At 38.4% G+C, this 16,425-nt stretch overlaps 1 protein-coding gene across 6 annotated transcripts in view; it reads right to left on the reverse strand.

Moving 5' to 3' along the window:
- Positions 1 to 16,425, reverse strand: part of LOC125985688 (polypyrimidine tract-binding protein 2) — a 112,081-nt gene that overhangs the window by 48,003 nt on the left and 47,653 nt on the right. For 4 of the 6 annotated variants that reach the window (XM_049748675.1, XM_049748674.1, XM_049748677.1 and 1 more), the window contains 6 exons: positions 16,190 to 16,305; positions 14,883 to 14,916; positions 14,276 to 14,368; positions 13,606 to 13,822; positions 13,358 to 13,435; positions 12,164 to 13,279 (listed from right to left, as the gene is read on the reverse strand). In XM_049748675.1, the coding sequence (XP_049604632.1) occupies positions 13,150 to 13,279; positions 13,358 to 13,435; positions 13,606 to 13,822; positions 14,276 to 14,368; positions 14,883 to 14,916; positions 16,190 to 16,305 (668 nt within the window). In that variant the 3' untranslated portion in view covers positions 12,164 to 13,149. Of the gene's footprint in view, positions 1 to 12,163; positions 13,280 to 13,319; positions 13,436 to 13,605; positions 13,823 to 14,275; positions 14,369 to 14,882; positions 14,917 to 16,189; positions 16,306 to 16,425 lie in introns of those variants that run through there. The other 2 variants (XR_007487398.2, XR_007487399.2) reach the window with 2 other exon arrangements.

Here is a 16,425-nt window from a genome sequence, read left to right on the forward strand (position 1 = left end):
AGTTGGAAAGTGATTCATTTTTCATTTTTCTGTCAAAGAAGTTCATGATGTCAGTACAACTGAGATTCGGGAGAGAAAATCAAAAGTATGTTGAATTCTGTGAAAAGCCACAGTTCTGCAAAGAAAACTACTTTTTGGCATTGGGGAGGACAAAAAACATCTTTCCACCCTGGACAAGTTTCCACTTTTTTTTGCATAGAAAAAAAAAAATCATGGCAATTGATCATGGTCTTTTTTTCTTCTCTGAACACAACAAGGACTGAATCTGCTCTACTGTGCAGTATTGCGCTGTCCCTGCTGTTATTGATACCATAACCCGCTGCTATTTTTTACATTTAACATGATTCTACTCTGCATAATCGTATTTATTCCTGAATCTCCTGCTATTTGCACTGTTATGAGAATTCTATCATTTACTATATCAGTTTTTTATTTCTTTTCTTTATCAACTCATTTGATGTTATTCATATTTTACCTTGACAGCACGCCTATGAATATCAGTATGAATTGATCCTTGGGAATTTAGAATGGTAAGGAGTGGCAGTGCATCATTTATAACGATTATTTTTCTACGCTTTGCTCCCTAAGTGAAGACAACAGACTGAGTTTAAGAAATGTCTCCATTACAGAAATTCTATAGCACATATAAAAATATTCTATTGTGCTTTCTTATTCACTCTCCCCTATGTGGATATTTTTTTGTCCGCTAAAAATCAAACAACAGAACTCACTGGCGAACCGTCGATATGATTTTACTGGTCTGCCTTGATTTTATTGGTTTGCCGAATTATAATTAGTTTGGCGTTCCTGTTTTAGATGCAAAGGTATTCTTGGGTTCTACTGTATTCCATTCCACCTGTGACTTATTGGCTTCCCCCTACTCATGTATTTACTCTGCATGCTCCTCATTTCCTGCTCTCGTCCGGCTTTCGACATGTGTGTGCGTGCTTGTCGCACAGCAGAAAGCAGGCCTAGCGGCGTGCAGCTAGCCAATGGAGTGTGAGGTGATTGCAGTCAATGCTGTGGAGTCAATGACCCCTAAGCTGGAGGGACACCCTGCAGAAGAAAACTCCACAAGTACCAAAGCCCTGCTGGAGGCTGCGTTTCGTTTTACTCCACTTGTCTTGCTCAGTTTCAAATCCTTCCTGCCGTCATCTTTGGCATGTTTTGGAAAACAATATTTTGGGGTGTTAGTGCAAATATGAAAAGTGGATAAATGGATGCAAATCATTCTGCAGGGGTCATTTTGCAAAAGGTATACGCAATAGGAAACATAATAATCTAAACAAAAAGATCACTGGATGAATGCGGTAAAAGTAAACAAGGAAAGTTGAGCCTATTTAATATGGATTTAATAATGTCAGTTTTTCAAAGTTTCAAATTGTTCTTTGCATGAATCCTTTGTGGGTGTATGCTTGTCATTAAAAGTTCTAGTCATGCTGTAGGAAACTATTTTTTTTCATAAGAAAAACACAGACAAGTTCAAACAAAAGAAAGTATTCCATTCTATTTTTTCTTCATGAGAAAAATATATATATCACGTCTTAAAACATCCCCTCACTGACATTTTCTCTTCTTACAGAGGGAAAATTGGATTTTTTTTCTTGACATTATTTTGATCATTGACTAATTAGAGTGTAGCTGCCAGCTTTTAATAGGATTGACCTTTCTTATATTATAACCAACTTCTTGCCTGACACTCCGTTACCCGTGTTTTCATTGGATCAGCCATACATTGACGGTCTCACGTTATTGGCTGACAGTACTTGTCAAATTTTCGGAATTTAATATTAAGATAAGTTAGAAGAAGAGCTCTTTTCTTTCTCTTTTGACGACATATATCAAAAAATATAATATATAAACAAATATATACAAAATATTTTCCAACTGATTTCAACTTGAATTGGTAAAACGTTTTTTTTTTTTTTAATATAATGTAAACAAATATCTAGAAAAAAAAGAAATGTATCATATAAAAGGACGTATGTTCTAACATGTTGAAATGAAATGACACAAAGACTTGAAGCATGTAACAGTTCCCAAAGCCTGTGGTGGTCACATATTATATTTAGAAATGACTGCAGACGATAATGAGTAAATGTTTGGTTTTCTTCCAACATAGCAGAGGGAGTGAGCCAGAACACCTCCCCCCCCCCCCCCCCCCCCCAAACACACACACACACCGAATTCTGTTTAAGTCACCCCAATTAGCCAACAAACCCAGACGGTCTCTCTCGGGAACATGCTCCCAGCAGGAGGGCCAGATTAAATGAATCAGGCTGTGTGGCAACAGTTGTGTTGCTTTAAAATACAGCCATTTCTTCTTTTCAAAGTCTTTGATTCAAAAAAGCGACTGATACATATTCAAAGACTGTTTTCCCGCACCTCTGTGACTCAATAATTCGAATCTTAACTAGAAGGTTCAGAACTTCCCATCCTACGGACCTCTCGTGTCACGATCTTATGTAGCGCACTCTTTAATGAGTTTTCCCTCGCCGAGCAAAGAAACATGTCGGTGCGCTCTTCACTCCAAGGGAGTCTTTAAACATCTAAAATAAAATGACATTCTTGGGAGTCAAGAGTCGGCATTATGTCAAATCCTCAGAACGGAACGTGTATGATTTTATTTTATTTCAAAGAACAGAGAAAACCTCAGGTCGTGCCATTTTTTTTTTTTTATGAAGTAGATTTTTCCTACTGTTTATAGAAAGAGGAATAAAAAGGCTCAGCCTCCTCTTGTACTGTTAATTTGATTTTCTGACAGTGTGTGGTTTAGGAGGAACGGACAAAGAGAAAAGAACAAATATAAACTAAAGGGAGGGGATAGCACAAGACAAAATAAATTCACGTAATTGTGTATAAGCTTTCATAGGACTGTATTTTTTATTTATTTATAAATTACTTTATTATTCGACTTAACAGACATTTTGAAAGCATTTGTTCTCTGACATGATTATTATTATTTTTTTTTTTTACACAGTAAATTATGGAGGCCTGTCCCACTCCGCTTTTAAACAGGCTCATCAAATTTGAAATTCAGACAAACTACTTTTGAAAAATTCAGTGGTCACTCCGACAGTCACACGAGATGTTTTATAGTTATTTAAAATTTGATATCCAACTTTTTATACATGTTAAATCAGTAATCTGTGTGTTACCGGGTAACTTTAATATACACATGTAATTAAGAACTCTGGAGATGTTGCTTAAAATATTAACTTATAGTTATTAAATGTTGGGGGGGGGGTAAATCCTGGACAACCGGAAATTGAAAATCAAGGCGCGTCAGGCATGCAGTGTAACCTTTCAGACAACAGACTTTCCTTTGAATAATCTCTGGCTCTAATATTCCCTTTGCTGCTTAATTAGTACACTGTAGTCTTCGTTTTAATTCCTCACACAATCCCATGGAGAATATTAGACCACTCGGAGCTATAACAGAAGCACCCAAGCATGTGCCTAAAATAAACTTATTAACTAGTGGCAATTAGGCGAACATTTTGTATTGGAAATTATTTCCGAGGAGACCTTGTTAAGCCAACGCCGTACGAGCATGGTAACAGAAGGATTTTTGGTTGACGGCTCGGATGAGGAACAAGATATTAAATATTAGAGGAGTAATTAGATCATTGTTGCTATTGATAATATTTGTATATTTAATATACGGTTGATAGAGGATTTTATATTTCAAACAAAGATCGATTTGAGATTCTCATCTGGGGATATGTTTTCTATGCGCGTTGTGTTTATCCAGGTCAAAATGAAATGTTTTGGCAGGTTGGTTTTATTTACCGACTGACCAAGTGTTTCCCCATGTGTGAGTTTATTATCGGAGTGCAATTAGAGTCTCATCAAATATAAACGGTCTGCATTCACATGGCATCTTCGTCACCTTAATTGCCTGACAGCAACGCCTCATTCTTATCCGTGCTTTCACGCAGACCTTCACTTATTACAATTATTCATTTAAAAAAATCATCTACTAAAGATCTCTAAAATATCCAGTTGCAAAAAAATAAAATAAAAAAATCAGACATGAATATTTTTACTATTACCTACTAGTTACTAATGCAGCTAGCTACTATTTGGCCAAGCATGCCACTAGTAGCGGAAGAAAAACTTGTAAGACATATTCCCATAAAAAGTGTACTAGTGCTTAAATTCAAATAAATACTCAAATGGCTTTTCATAAAGATTACTGATATCAAGTGCTACTTAACTGAAGAAAAAAAAAACTTTAGTCCATTAAATCGGTATTGTCATACATTTAAGCTCATTTATGCTTTATGCAGCCTTCGCATGCTAATGAAGCAGTTCATTTTGTGTATTTTGGTTCGCAACCTGGAATCATACCTTGCGGGCACAAGTGAGATTAGAAAATAATCATTTCCAGAATTTATGCACATTTCTAGAAATGATGCATATTAATCCAAATAATTCACCACTGACATACATTGACGTGTTTATTAGCGTAATTGGCCATTCATGTTCGATGGGAGGTCTGTCAGAAACCGGTGGGCTTCTTTGGATTACGGTCTGATCCCCCTCCCCCCTTTAGTGAAGAAAGAATATCACGCACAGCCTCCGGCAGTAGTTTTCTCTGCGGCATTGGCATATATTAAAGGTATACCTCAGTAAACAGTCCTGTAGCATTTTTAACATTTCATATTTTCCGCACTATAGTCCATTTATTGAAACAAATTCCCATTTTCAAACCAGCGTTGATTAAGAGTCATTTAAAAACTGAGGTGCAATTAGGCTTGCTGATGCAAGGTGGATTATTTCTCTTTTGTTTGCAACCAGGTGCGAGTAGCTTGCTGTTACACTTGAGCACTGCTCATACATTATTGAAATATTTTTTGACGTTTAGTGTGAAGAAAAAAAAAAAAAGTATGTGTACATTGCCCTAAGCTCTAACAACCTATTGTTTGTTTCAAGGCTGGAAGATGGAACAGCACAAAACTATGGAAGATAAAATGAATGTCAGAGAAAATGGCTGATTTAGATAGTGACAAGTTTTCTTACTTGATGCCACCACAATGTATTTGAAATATAACAACTACCGTATTTTCCGCACTATAAGGCGCACCGGATTATAAGGCGCACCTTCAATGAATGGACCATTTTAAAACTTTGTCCAAATATGATATATACATTTGGCCTGCAGGTCGGATTTTGGACACTCCTGCTGTAGTGGCTCAATATCGGTCCATATATAAGGCGCACCTGATTATAAGGCGGCTTTTGAGAAAATTGGAGGTTTTTAGGTGCGCCTTATAGTGCGGAGAATACGGTACATGTATATTATATTTTTGGACCCTAACGATGATTAATACAATATGACTACTGTTGTCAAGTGTGAGTAGACAACAAAGATTTTACAGACCTGCTGCTGCTATGCAAATCTCTTTGTTGTCTGCTTAAATATAACCAGCAGTGTAGGTTGATGGAGGAAAATATTAAAATGTGATAATATCAGCAATGTCTGTACACCAGATGTTTTTTTTTTTTTCTCTTTGCCCTCAGTGGCACCCCTCTACATCAAGGTACATATCCTGACTCGAAGAAACAGGAAATTAATCTTGTTTTATTTTCCTGATAGCTCCTTGCAGGAGAAGCAGGAGATTAGATTACCTTGGTGAACTCACCTCACTCACTGATCTAAACCCCTGCAGTCTACTGTCCCTCTGAGGCCACTGTCGGGCCTCTCCGCCGCAGATCCTTCCTGCCAATAATCACCCCATTAAAATGAAACATTTTGCCCAGACCGTGTACTCTACATAATCGTCAATTAGCCACTGGCGTCAAGATGGCACCTCTGCTAACCTCCAAGAGTCTGATGCTGCCTCATTATTCGGCATGTGACTCACTCATGATCATAGCCCGTCTCGGGGCAATAATGGTGTTTGAAACCTTTGCTTCATGTTCCTGAGGTCCCCAACATGCAAATAAATGAAATGCATTTCTGGCTGTTAATAGTATGAGTAACAAGATATTTGGTTGAGATTTTTAATGATACCGAGAGTTCTTAGAAAGGCTTGCTTGGAAAATAAGGGCATCAACATGCAAGATCCATTCATATCCCTGTTCAGGGTCAAGGCTGAGCTTTTCCATCTGGGTTAAGGCACACGATACTCAATTGCAGGGCATAAACAGGATGTAGAGAGATTAGAATTCACACTGTCACTAACCTGAACCCATCCCATCTGCATTCAAGTCAAGCTATAGTGTACCACAGAGCCAGGGGGTGACTTCACAAGTAACATAAATAAAAAGCTAGGAAAGCCAGAAGCATTCTGTCAGGGCCTGCCCAGGGCAAGGTAAGCATCCAAGCACTCAATAACTCAAGAAGTACAGTATTTCCACTGCCTGGGTCTTGTCAACCAGAGCGTGCGTGTAATTCACAAGAAATAATGGATTTGGGGCTTTTGGGTGAAATGTCTGAATGAATCTTAAAAAGTCTTATTTAAGTAAGAAATGTAATTATCTTATCCTGTCTCCCTCATCTGATATTAAGTAAGGCCAGTAGTTTCCAATAAACTACCGTATTTTCCGGACTATAAGGCGCACCGGACTATAAGGCGCACCTTCCATGAAGGGCCCATTTTAAAACTTTGTCCTTATATGGCACACCGGACTATAAGGCACACCATTAATGCATCATGTCAGATTTTTAATCCAAACCAAATCATTCTCCAATTTATCTTTTTTATTTCAACTTCAGACACAACAAATTACTTTATAATCACAAAATAATGATCCATAGTCTTTTTGATTCATGATTCATAGTCTTCAGCGGGCCACTTATGATTGATTTCATGACACGATGCTTCAGGCCAGTTTAAATTTAGGAATTTGGTCCATATATAAGGCGCACCAGACTATAGGGCGCACTGTGAGAACATTTTTGGTTTTTAGGTGCACCTTATAGTCCGGAAAATATGGTAGCAAAAAGACACCAGGCTATGGAAGACACTATGGAAACACTGGCCACCGTAAACTCACACACAGTTCGGCCACTTTTGTAGCAAAGCACTATATCATCCTTTCAAATTGATATGTGATGACTTTTACATGCTCTTGCTCAATAACAACAACTTTGGGATCTCATCTACCAATGCAGTCTTTGCAAACATGCTAGAGTGATCAAAAACCCAGCAGGGTTCAAGGATGGGCTGTGATGAGATATTCCACACAAGACATCCGATAAGTAGCAAGCAAGACATAAGAAACGGGGGCAAAGGTAAAGGTGGGGGGAAAAAATGACATTGGTGCCTATTGACAGAGCCGGGAGGACGCCTGCCTCACTATAATTGATAGCAAAAGGGAAGAACAAATATGAGAAACACCCATGGGGGGGTGTTCACAAAAGAAGGCAATAACATGAATGTTGGTTCTTCTCAGTTCTCTACCTGAAGGCTAAGCTATTGGTGTAATTGAATGAAATAAAATCCGGGGAGAGGAAAAGAAATGAAATGGGAGAGGAACGAATACTGGTGAGGATCTTAATAGTCTCTTTTATAGCATTATTTTAGACACCTCATTTTCCCAAATAAAGCTCTTACATAAATTATTCAAGCAGGTTGCAGGAAGGGGAGTCATTTGCATATAGATACAAGTCAGTTTAATATTGTAAATTACCTTTTTATACGGCAATCTGGAAGATTTGGTTTTAATATCTCTATAAATGTCATGGTGTTTGTGTAAAGGGGGCGTGCCAGTGTGGATATCACAAAATGTTCCCAATTTCATTGCCTTGGTTTTAATTAAGAGATTATGTACGTACGCACGCTTCTCCGAGGTCTCGACTTGACTTGCAGAGCACCTTGTGTTATATAAAAAGCAACCTTTGACTTTAGTTTTGTTTCTAATGTTCCGAATGAAATGACAATAAAGACTGATTTGAAGTGAGCCGCACTGATTTGTAAAGTAGAAGCATCCTACTTTTATTTATTTTTTTATTTCCTACAGGGAAAAGCAATCATATTCTTGCAATGAGAAATGTGAGTAAGAGTGTGTCAACAGGTTTATAAAAAAAAAAAAAAAAATGTAAGAAATGGTCTATTTGTTAAAGTGTTGAAGTATGACGACCCCAGACAGCTGCTCGTCCTTATCGGAAATTCTAAAGGCGGATCATCTTGTGTTCGGATGTGTCACTATCATGTGTTGAGGGAGTGGGGGAGGTGAAAAACACGGAGAAAATAATGTACCCGGCAAGATAATGGTTGTACACCTCAGTGATCAATGCCGGTCATAAAAAGCAAAGTGACGTACAGCGACGATAAATTTCCCAACTCCTCAGTGAAGTAAGACACATAAAAACAGGCGACTGTGGATTTTTACAGCCTTTGCCAAATCTCTCTCTTCACCTTGGGGCCAAAAATTGCAAATAAAATAAAGATTGTAAAGTTGTATCAAGTGTGGGCTTTAGAAGATGGAATAAAAAAAAAAAAAAATGGAGGAAAATGAAAATATCACCAGGCCATTTTTGTTTCCAGGGGTGATTCTTTAGATAAATGAATCTTAAATTATGATGTCATAAAGTAAAAATTCAGGCAATAGAAACATTCTGTCGCGATGGGATTTCAATTGCAGCAGATTGTTGGGGAAATAACCATAATATTTTTTGCCCATCGGGTTCTATTAGTAAAAGGCATGAAAAAGAAAAAAACGATTTTAAGCAGGAGACGGGAGAAGCAGGCTGTGAGGCAACCGAGGTCAAAACACACAGACATACTTGTTTTTTAATATTATTTAATTATTGTTAATTTTGTATTATCAGATGTTTTCACTATAGTATCATTTATAGCGAGAACATCATATTGGTGCAATTATGACGTAAATATTAGATCAGAGCTCTTGAAGAGAATGACTGAGGTGGCTACTCAAAGATCTCGCTTCGGAATTGCGAGCCCTTTCGTGATTGGATGCTTGCGTAAGGAGCGGAAATTAATTTGACATCCAGCCCAATCCATAAATGTATTTGGAGAAGAATCATTTCAAATACTAACCCTGATGCTTTTTGGAAATATTTCTATAAACTGTATGTCAGGACAAACTGTACATGGAGGTCAGATTTGAGAAAAATGAGTTTTGGGTAAACAGCTTTTTTGAATTTGCCATACTTGAAGAAAATAAAAATAACCCATTTTCCCAGTTTCCAGAGATTTTGTGGTTTCATAAACACAAGTTCAATTTGGGCCTCCAAATTGCCCAGATCTCTATATAATTGAGAATCTGCGTGGTGTGCTCAAGATCCACGCTCCATGCAATTTAAAGAACTTAGAGGATCAACTGCTAACATCTCCCAGTCAGTCATTTGGCAGCATAAAGCTTTTCCGTTCTATGCAGGTAAAGATGGTTCATTCAACAGAAAGAGAAAAATGGTCAGAGAACGAAAACACACAACCAGTTGCACTTTTCCGCCAATAGAATAAAACATTGCTGGCTGGGACAAATTCAATTTTTAATGCGTACTTTCTAAGGTCCCTGGGTTATACTGATTAAAATTAATGGTCCGGAAAGTCAAACATGCCCTATGATGTGCTTTAAAATGGATGCTATTTGAGTGCATATTGCCCTTTATTTATATCAATGCGAGAAGAACAACCATCATGCTGTAAGCGATCATATTTTATGTAATTTGAGTTAACACGCCCTAAGTAAGACAGATCACTATACAGCCAAATATATTATAACTGTCTTCGGAAATAAAAAGGCATGCTTCGGTTTGCACTTAAATGCAGACACAGCAAGGGGAATGGAAAGGGGGATGATTATATTAAAAAGCATATTGGCGTGGATAAAAGAGACATTTTTGGATATTTTTTTTAGCTAGTTGACAAAGCTAAAATCACCCAAGATGGTGATAGCAAAGCAAAATATTCTGAATCTTGTTCAACGGCTTCTCGACAGTAATCAGGATGAAGATTAGGATCGTAACAAAAACATTTGTTTGCAATTTATTTGGTCTGCAGCGCTACCTCAACCGATTCCAAAGCCGAGCTCCTACCCGATCCATTCATCAACATTTATCAGAGATCTTAAATGACCCAAGACGGAGCGATCAATACGGTCAATTGAAAGTGAAATTACACACAATGTGTGACTGCATTGAATCATGTTAACATTTGATAAATGCAAGAGGTCACTTTGAAAAAGGGCATTTGAGCAACCAACCGCAATAATAACACCAAGTGTTTTCCTATCTACGACGAATTTCCTTTGAAAAATTAATTTCGTAACAGCGTTGCTACCCTTTGAACCCGGAGGATGCAACTTCATTTCTTATAAAAGCTGTAATTTCACACCCTTGTGGTTTGCTGTGTTGGAGCCAGTAATGTAGAAGAAGAAATTCGATGATAGTTACTCTGGTGCAGTGTTGTGCGTCCAACTGTGTATTCCATATCGGGCTGTATGTACTTCGTAAAAAAATGATGGCCCAAAAATATCCTTATGATAATTTCTCTCCGATTCTAAACTGTTTCAGTTCATAACTAGTGCTATTAATTCAAAGTGAGAGTTTAAATAGAATGGAAGGCCACAACTAATCAATACTATGATCCGGTTTTCCATCATTGTGCTCGTATCCCTAATTTAAACTCTAATCTCTTGCTTACTATTTGAGCTGTCACTGAATCGTGGTGGAGTGGCTGACCAGTAAGGTGGTCGATTTCTTTGGCGGTAGTAAACCCATTGGTGAACACCAGCGGTGAGGGACTCTGGAGAGAGAGATGATGGATACCAGCAGGTCAAGGGAATGTGGTATCGTAAGGCAAAAAGTGGTTTTAGGATGAGCGAGGTGAGAACTACGTTTTATAAGAAATCGTGGTGCGTCGCCTCAGGAGAGAAAAGCAAGGGATGGTCAATTCCGCTGACCCAATGAGGAAGCAATAACTTGACACTACTTGACTCCCTGGTGGCCATGACGGGTAAAAAAATTATATGAAGCTTTGAGATGTTGTTTCTAGTCTGTCTGTTTAGGAGCGCTTTTCTCGATTTCACAGAGAAGGTCATGGGGTGTGTAGACTTTTTATATCCACTGTAAAGCTATTTTGGGTAAATCCACGCACGGTTAGAATTATGGTGGAGCCACGTTGATTCGGTTACGCAGATTTAAAGCCCGGGGCTGTTATACGGCGCAGTCGAGGACTAGTGATGTGATTTCATGCATTAAAATGGAAAACTGGCTCATTAGGCATCTTGGCATTTGTCAATAAGAAATTAAATAAGGCATCAAATGAGGATGTTTCCATCTCTTACAGGTTGTTGTGGGCAGAAAACTGACCAAAGAGGGAGGTTTGTTGCTATGGTAACCACACACATGCAACATGCAAAACACGCAGTTAATTATGTTGTAATTGTGCATAGCATGATGTTAAGAACACGCCTGCTTCATAATTGAACTGAGCTGTCATCATTGTGGCTTCTGACATGAAACACCTTCGGGCATCCCTGCATTTTAAATGGCAGCGGGGTTTTTTTAAACCGCACCTGTAAAGCATGTTTTTCATTTTAAATGCATTTCGGAACACAAAACAGAGCAAGGATATAGCCAAATTAAATTCTACAGCTTTTAAACACAAGGTCCATTCATATCAAAATGAACTATGACATTGTAATTATATTTTCAATGTATTCATGAATTCATTTTTAATAGCATTTATCGTGTTCAGGGTCATTGGAAAGCAGGTGTCTATCCCGAGTTGACCTCGGGTGGGAGGATGGATAAAAGATGGATTCATTGACAGTCAATCACAGGGCACTAACATACAAGGGGATGGACGACCATTAGCCACTATGGCCAATTTGAAGTCATTTTTGGAGAGTGGGAGGACGTCAGTGTACAGCCAGCACTTCCTTAATGACTACTGGCAGAGGTTGCAATTTTTATTTTTTATTTTTTTTAATACGCAAGGTCCATCAGCTAACTAGACTGTCAATTTACAGGTTACAAAAATACTCCAAGAAATTAATGGTATCAGAAACTTCCTCATCTAACCTTCACTGCCAGCCCTGTTAAAAAAATAAATAAAAAAAGCTTTGACTTCTATAACTATCAACTGCAGTTCTTCCAAAATGGAAGTTGGCTTCATTTCTACTGATTACTTTTAAGTGAAAAGAGAAGGACAGAGAACAAGAGAGACAGAGATGAAAGAAGAACTATTTGAGAAAAGTTTTATTTCGCATGCTACAGAAGAAATGCAGAAAAGATGACTCAAATCGGCACTCAAATTCTTGGAAAACAACTTTCCAATCGGAAAACACATTTCAATTAAGAAAGGCCCTTACAAATTGAGACAATCCGAAAGTATGCATAATCATTTTTCCGTCATTTTTATATTCATTTCAAATAAGTTTTAGTTATTGTCATTTTGGGAATAATCAGGAGAAATTTAGGAACGCTTGAAACCGAGAACAGTTTTCTGCAAATGCCAACTTTTTTTTTTTTTTTAAATCACAGGAATACTTAAGGCACGGAAACTTTGGTCCAACTGAGTAAAAGTCTCAAGTAACCTGTTTTGTAACCATACATTGCTTCAAACAAAATATTGACAATATCATACTGTTATGGAAAAAACAGCAAATGTTTGAAAACCAGCCATAAAATATGCAAGCCACACTGTCACCAAAAGTCATTACTGAAAATACAGAAGCAGGGGGAAGAGTAGGAATGCTATTAAAGTCAAAAATAAGGAAAAAATGGAAGAAGAACGACACAGTACTTTGTCGGCTGAGGACTGCCGTTAAAGTAAATATCAGAAATCCAAACTCCACAATCCAAAGTGAAAAATCCAAACAACCTGAGCGGTGGCAATGCTCGAAAGGGTTGTCATGTCTAAAACTCGATACAGTTTAGAGTAATCCATGAGTATAAAAAGTATATGGGGGGGGGGAATTAATAAATGTGTATGCTCTGGATAGCTGATATCAAATAAGGCACGTGTATATTTTTGTCTACATTAAGAAATAAATGCTGCTCTACATCAAAGTATCATACGGAATAACAATCAATGTCAATATTTTCCAGAGGATTTGGAAATAGCTCCAACATTCCTAATTTTGGATGAACATGACGTTTCCCTCAACCAAAAATAGCTTCTGACAATTGAGTGAATGATTTTTTTTTTTTTATTTGGGGTCAAAGTGTTAAATGGTGGACTTTGAGAAGGAAACTCTTAGGTGTTGATTACATCCCATGTTGTAGTTGTGGAGGTCAATCAAAGCTTGGACAGATTCTTCTACTGTCGACATCTGGATCAATGCCATTTTGCGATCCCTGGAAAATATGAAACGAGTGTAAACAGAAGCGTCCTTACCCCGTCGCTTCTCGAAGGTGTTGGAAATGAGTACGTACTGGAAGAACTTAAATGCTTTCACGGTGCCTCCGGCGTTTGAGAAGAGCAGTCGGAGGTCATCCTCTGTGACATCTTGCCTGAAAATGAAGATAAGACATGACACCAGGTCCATATTTGTCCAAATTTTAAATAAACGACACATCTAAACAAATTACAATTTTGTTGTTATGGGCTCTATGATCATCTAAAAACAATTCTAGGTGTAACCAGGAACATGAGAAACAGAAATGTTCACAATGACACTTACGGGATGTTGGAGAGATGGAGAGTGGCAGATGGTGGGAAAATGTTTTGAAAGTTCTTGGATCCAGGTTTCTTGAAGCGATGAAGGGAAGAGTTCGCATAATCCTTGGTCAGGCCCTGGTCGTCCAGGCCGTCGCGAGGCAGTGCCACCGTTTGGTGTTTGGATAGCGTGGCCCTGATAATTTTCCCATACATCTTTTGGCCATTCAAGTGGCTCATGGCTTTAGACGGGTAGAGGAAAACAATTCAAATCAAACTAGGATTTCCCCTTGAGATCCACGAAGGACCCTCCTTATCGATCCGTCTATCCACCGTAGCTCAAAATAAATAAATGAAAAAAATCCACTTATTGGAAAATTCAGTAATTGTATTTGGTTTTCATAAATGTATTTTTTTTTCCCCAACTGGTGATGCAACCAGGCAGGTGTAAATGCCTTTACCACAACACACAGAGTTTGAATATTCAAATATTAAAATCGTCTATCACATAATCAATTGATAGACAAGTTTCCTGGACAAGAATGACACATGGCATCTACGAAAATTTTTAATTGGGTGGATTGACTTGAGTCCCCTCCTCCCAATTTTATACCGTACCTTTTGAGGGTTATTCATTTTGAGTACAACCTTAGACATTTTTTAAAAATGGCATTTTCATTTTTACAACTACTCACCTAACTGAGCCTGGTTGGCATCGGACATCTGAATGAGAGCGCTGTCTTTCTTATTGTAAAGAATTTTCACCCTCTGGACATCACCGTAGACTCCTACACGAGAGCCAGGACAAGTGGAGGTGGACACAAAGAAGGTAATTAGAAAAGCAAAATAAAACCAGCAGGAGAGACAAGGATATCTTAGACGAGAATCAAAGGAGAGAGAAGAGAGGAGCACACAGATGGAAGATTTCAGAGAGAGGTGTGCGGTAAGAATATTTAAAAAGAGAAAACAACAGCCTTTTAAATACATAGGTTATTAGGTTACTGTTGGTCATATGGCAAGGAATAAAAACATGCAAAAAAAAAAAATATTGCTTAACCATGCATTATTGTTTGCTATTGTGAAATTGTGATTATAAACATTAACCCAAACCAATTAACTGGAAAATTGTTTTGAGGGTAATTAACAAGCTACCTGACGCAAATACATACTAAAAAAATCACTTCATATTGATATTAAAAATGACTAACAATTGTAATGAGAAATATAAAGAGGATGAAAATAGGAAGAAAAAAAAAACAGATAGCAGAAAAGAGAGGAGAGCAAGAGCCAACGATAACATACCGAAGAGGGTAAACAGACTTTGGGGCGTAACCATCTTTAGAGGGAGAGAAGAGCAACAAGCAGCGTGAGACAGGTAGAGAGGTAGAAGAGTCGGAGCGGAGCGGAGGTAGAGATGGACAGATCGATCCAGAACGAAGGTAGGTAGAAGGAATGGTGTTTTTTGTTCTCCCCCCGGAGAGTGATGGAGATGGTGGTCATGGAGGAGGAGAGAAAAGTCGTGAAGAGGGTTTTGAAGGGTGAGGAGATGGTGCAGGGAGGGAGGGGGGGGGTTGATGTCAAGGGTTACACGGCCCCCCGATCAACACGTGAAGCAAGGAAGAGGGGTTACATGGAGAAGGGAAAAATGGCGGGGGAACAGTTGGGGAAAGGGAAGGTGGTGGATGCAAATTGGGGGGGGGAAATAAAAAAAGTGAGGGGAGGGACAAAAAATATAGAGGTCAGTACACTGGAATGCAGGTCAGCCATCATGGCTTGGATCGATGTTTTTAGCAATAATTGGAATCATTTCCATTTATAAATGTATTTCACCCTGGGAAAAGCAAAAGGGTAAAAAATACATTCATGTAAAATCCAAAAATAATCAAGAGAGCCATGACCATGGGATAAAAACAACATGCAGCAATCTGTAAAGATACAATTGCACAGTGAGGGAGAACATTAGTGCAAAAAACAGTAAGAAGGGCCAACATCTGCTTTGTGAGCATGCAATTGAAAATTCGGTGAGATTTGCCACATGCGAGAGTTGATGTGAAGACCATGTGAGCAAGACGGTGGCATTAAATTTAGCCCGTGAGGCTCAAATAACACTCAAGCGCAGTATCATAACTTCAGCATGATACTGTTCGAGACTTTCGAATGACACATAGGCAGAGATGACAAGCTGATGGCCATGAGATCGGGCCTTTTTTTATTTTTTATTTATTTAATACAACGGAACAAAGACGGAACGCCTTTTAGTGAGGGAGGTAATTGAGTGCACTGTAGTTTTCTTAATATGTCTGCAAATCTTATCTCTTTAATACGCTCGTCGTCTGCACTCGGTGAGTAGTAAATAAAGGCGAATGTATTGCTGCCTCTGGCAAACTCAAGCCTTCTCATTGGAGTTTGAAAACAACTGCAACAATTACACTGAGTCCAAGGTAAAAAATTGTAATATGTGGAATTGAATTAGCTGAAAGCAATGAGGCTGGAAATGGCAACACTCGTAGTTAGGATTAACCGATAAACTGCACCGTGGGGTGATGGGTAAAAAGGTAGCAGTGTTAATATGTGGATGGTTCTTCGAGGAGGCGATGTGTGTTACTGACCTCTTCATTCAGATTGCTGACCAAGAGCACCCCACTGGACCCTGTCTGTCCAGCTAGCGCCACCCTTCCTGCAGCAGCAGCAGCCACCGCTGCTGCACTGAGTGGGTTCAGGGCTCCTGACAGGAAGTTTGGGAAAAAAAAAATCATAATCAAGGATGGCATCGAGTCTATGGAGGACCAAAAGTGCTCAAATAAAAGTAGAAATAAAGATAAAATGTTAAATATATTGTATTTGT

Source organism: Syngnathus scovelli, chromosome 18 (assembly GCF_024217435.2).
Source record: "Syngnathus scovelli strain Florida chromosome 18, RoL_Ssco_1.2, whole genome shotgun sequence".
NCBI classification, from domain to species: domain Eukaryota; kingdom Metazoa; phylum Chordata; class Actinopteri; order Syngnathiformes; family Syngnathidae; genus Syngnathus; species Syngnathus scovelli.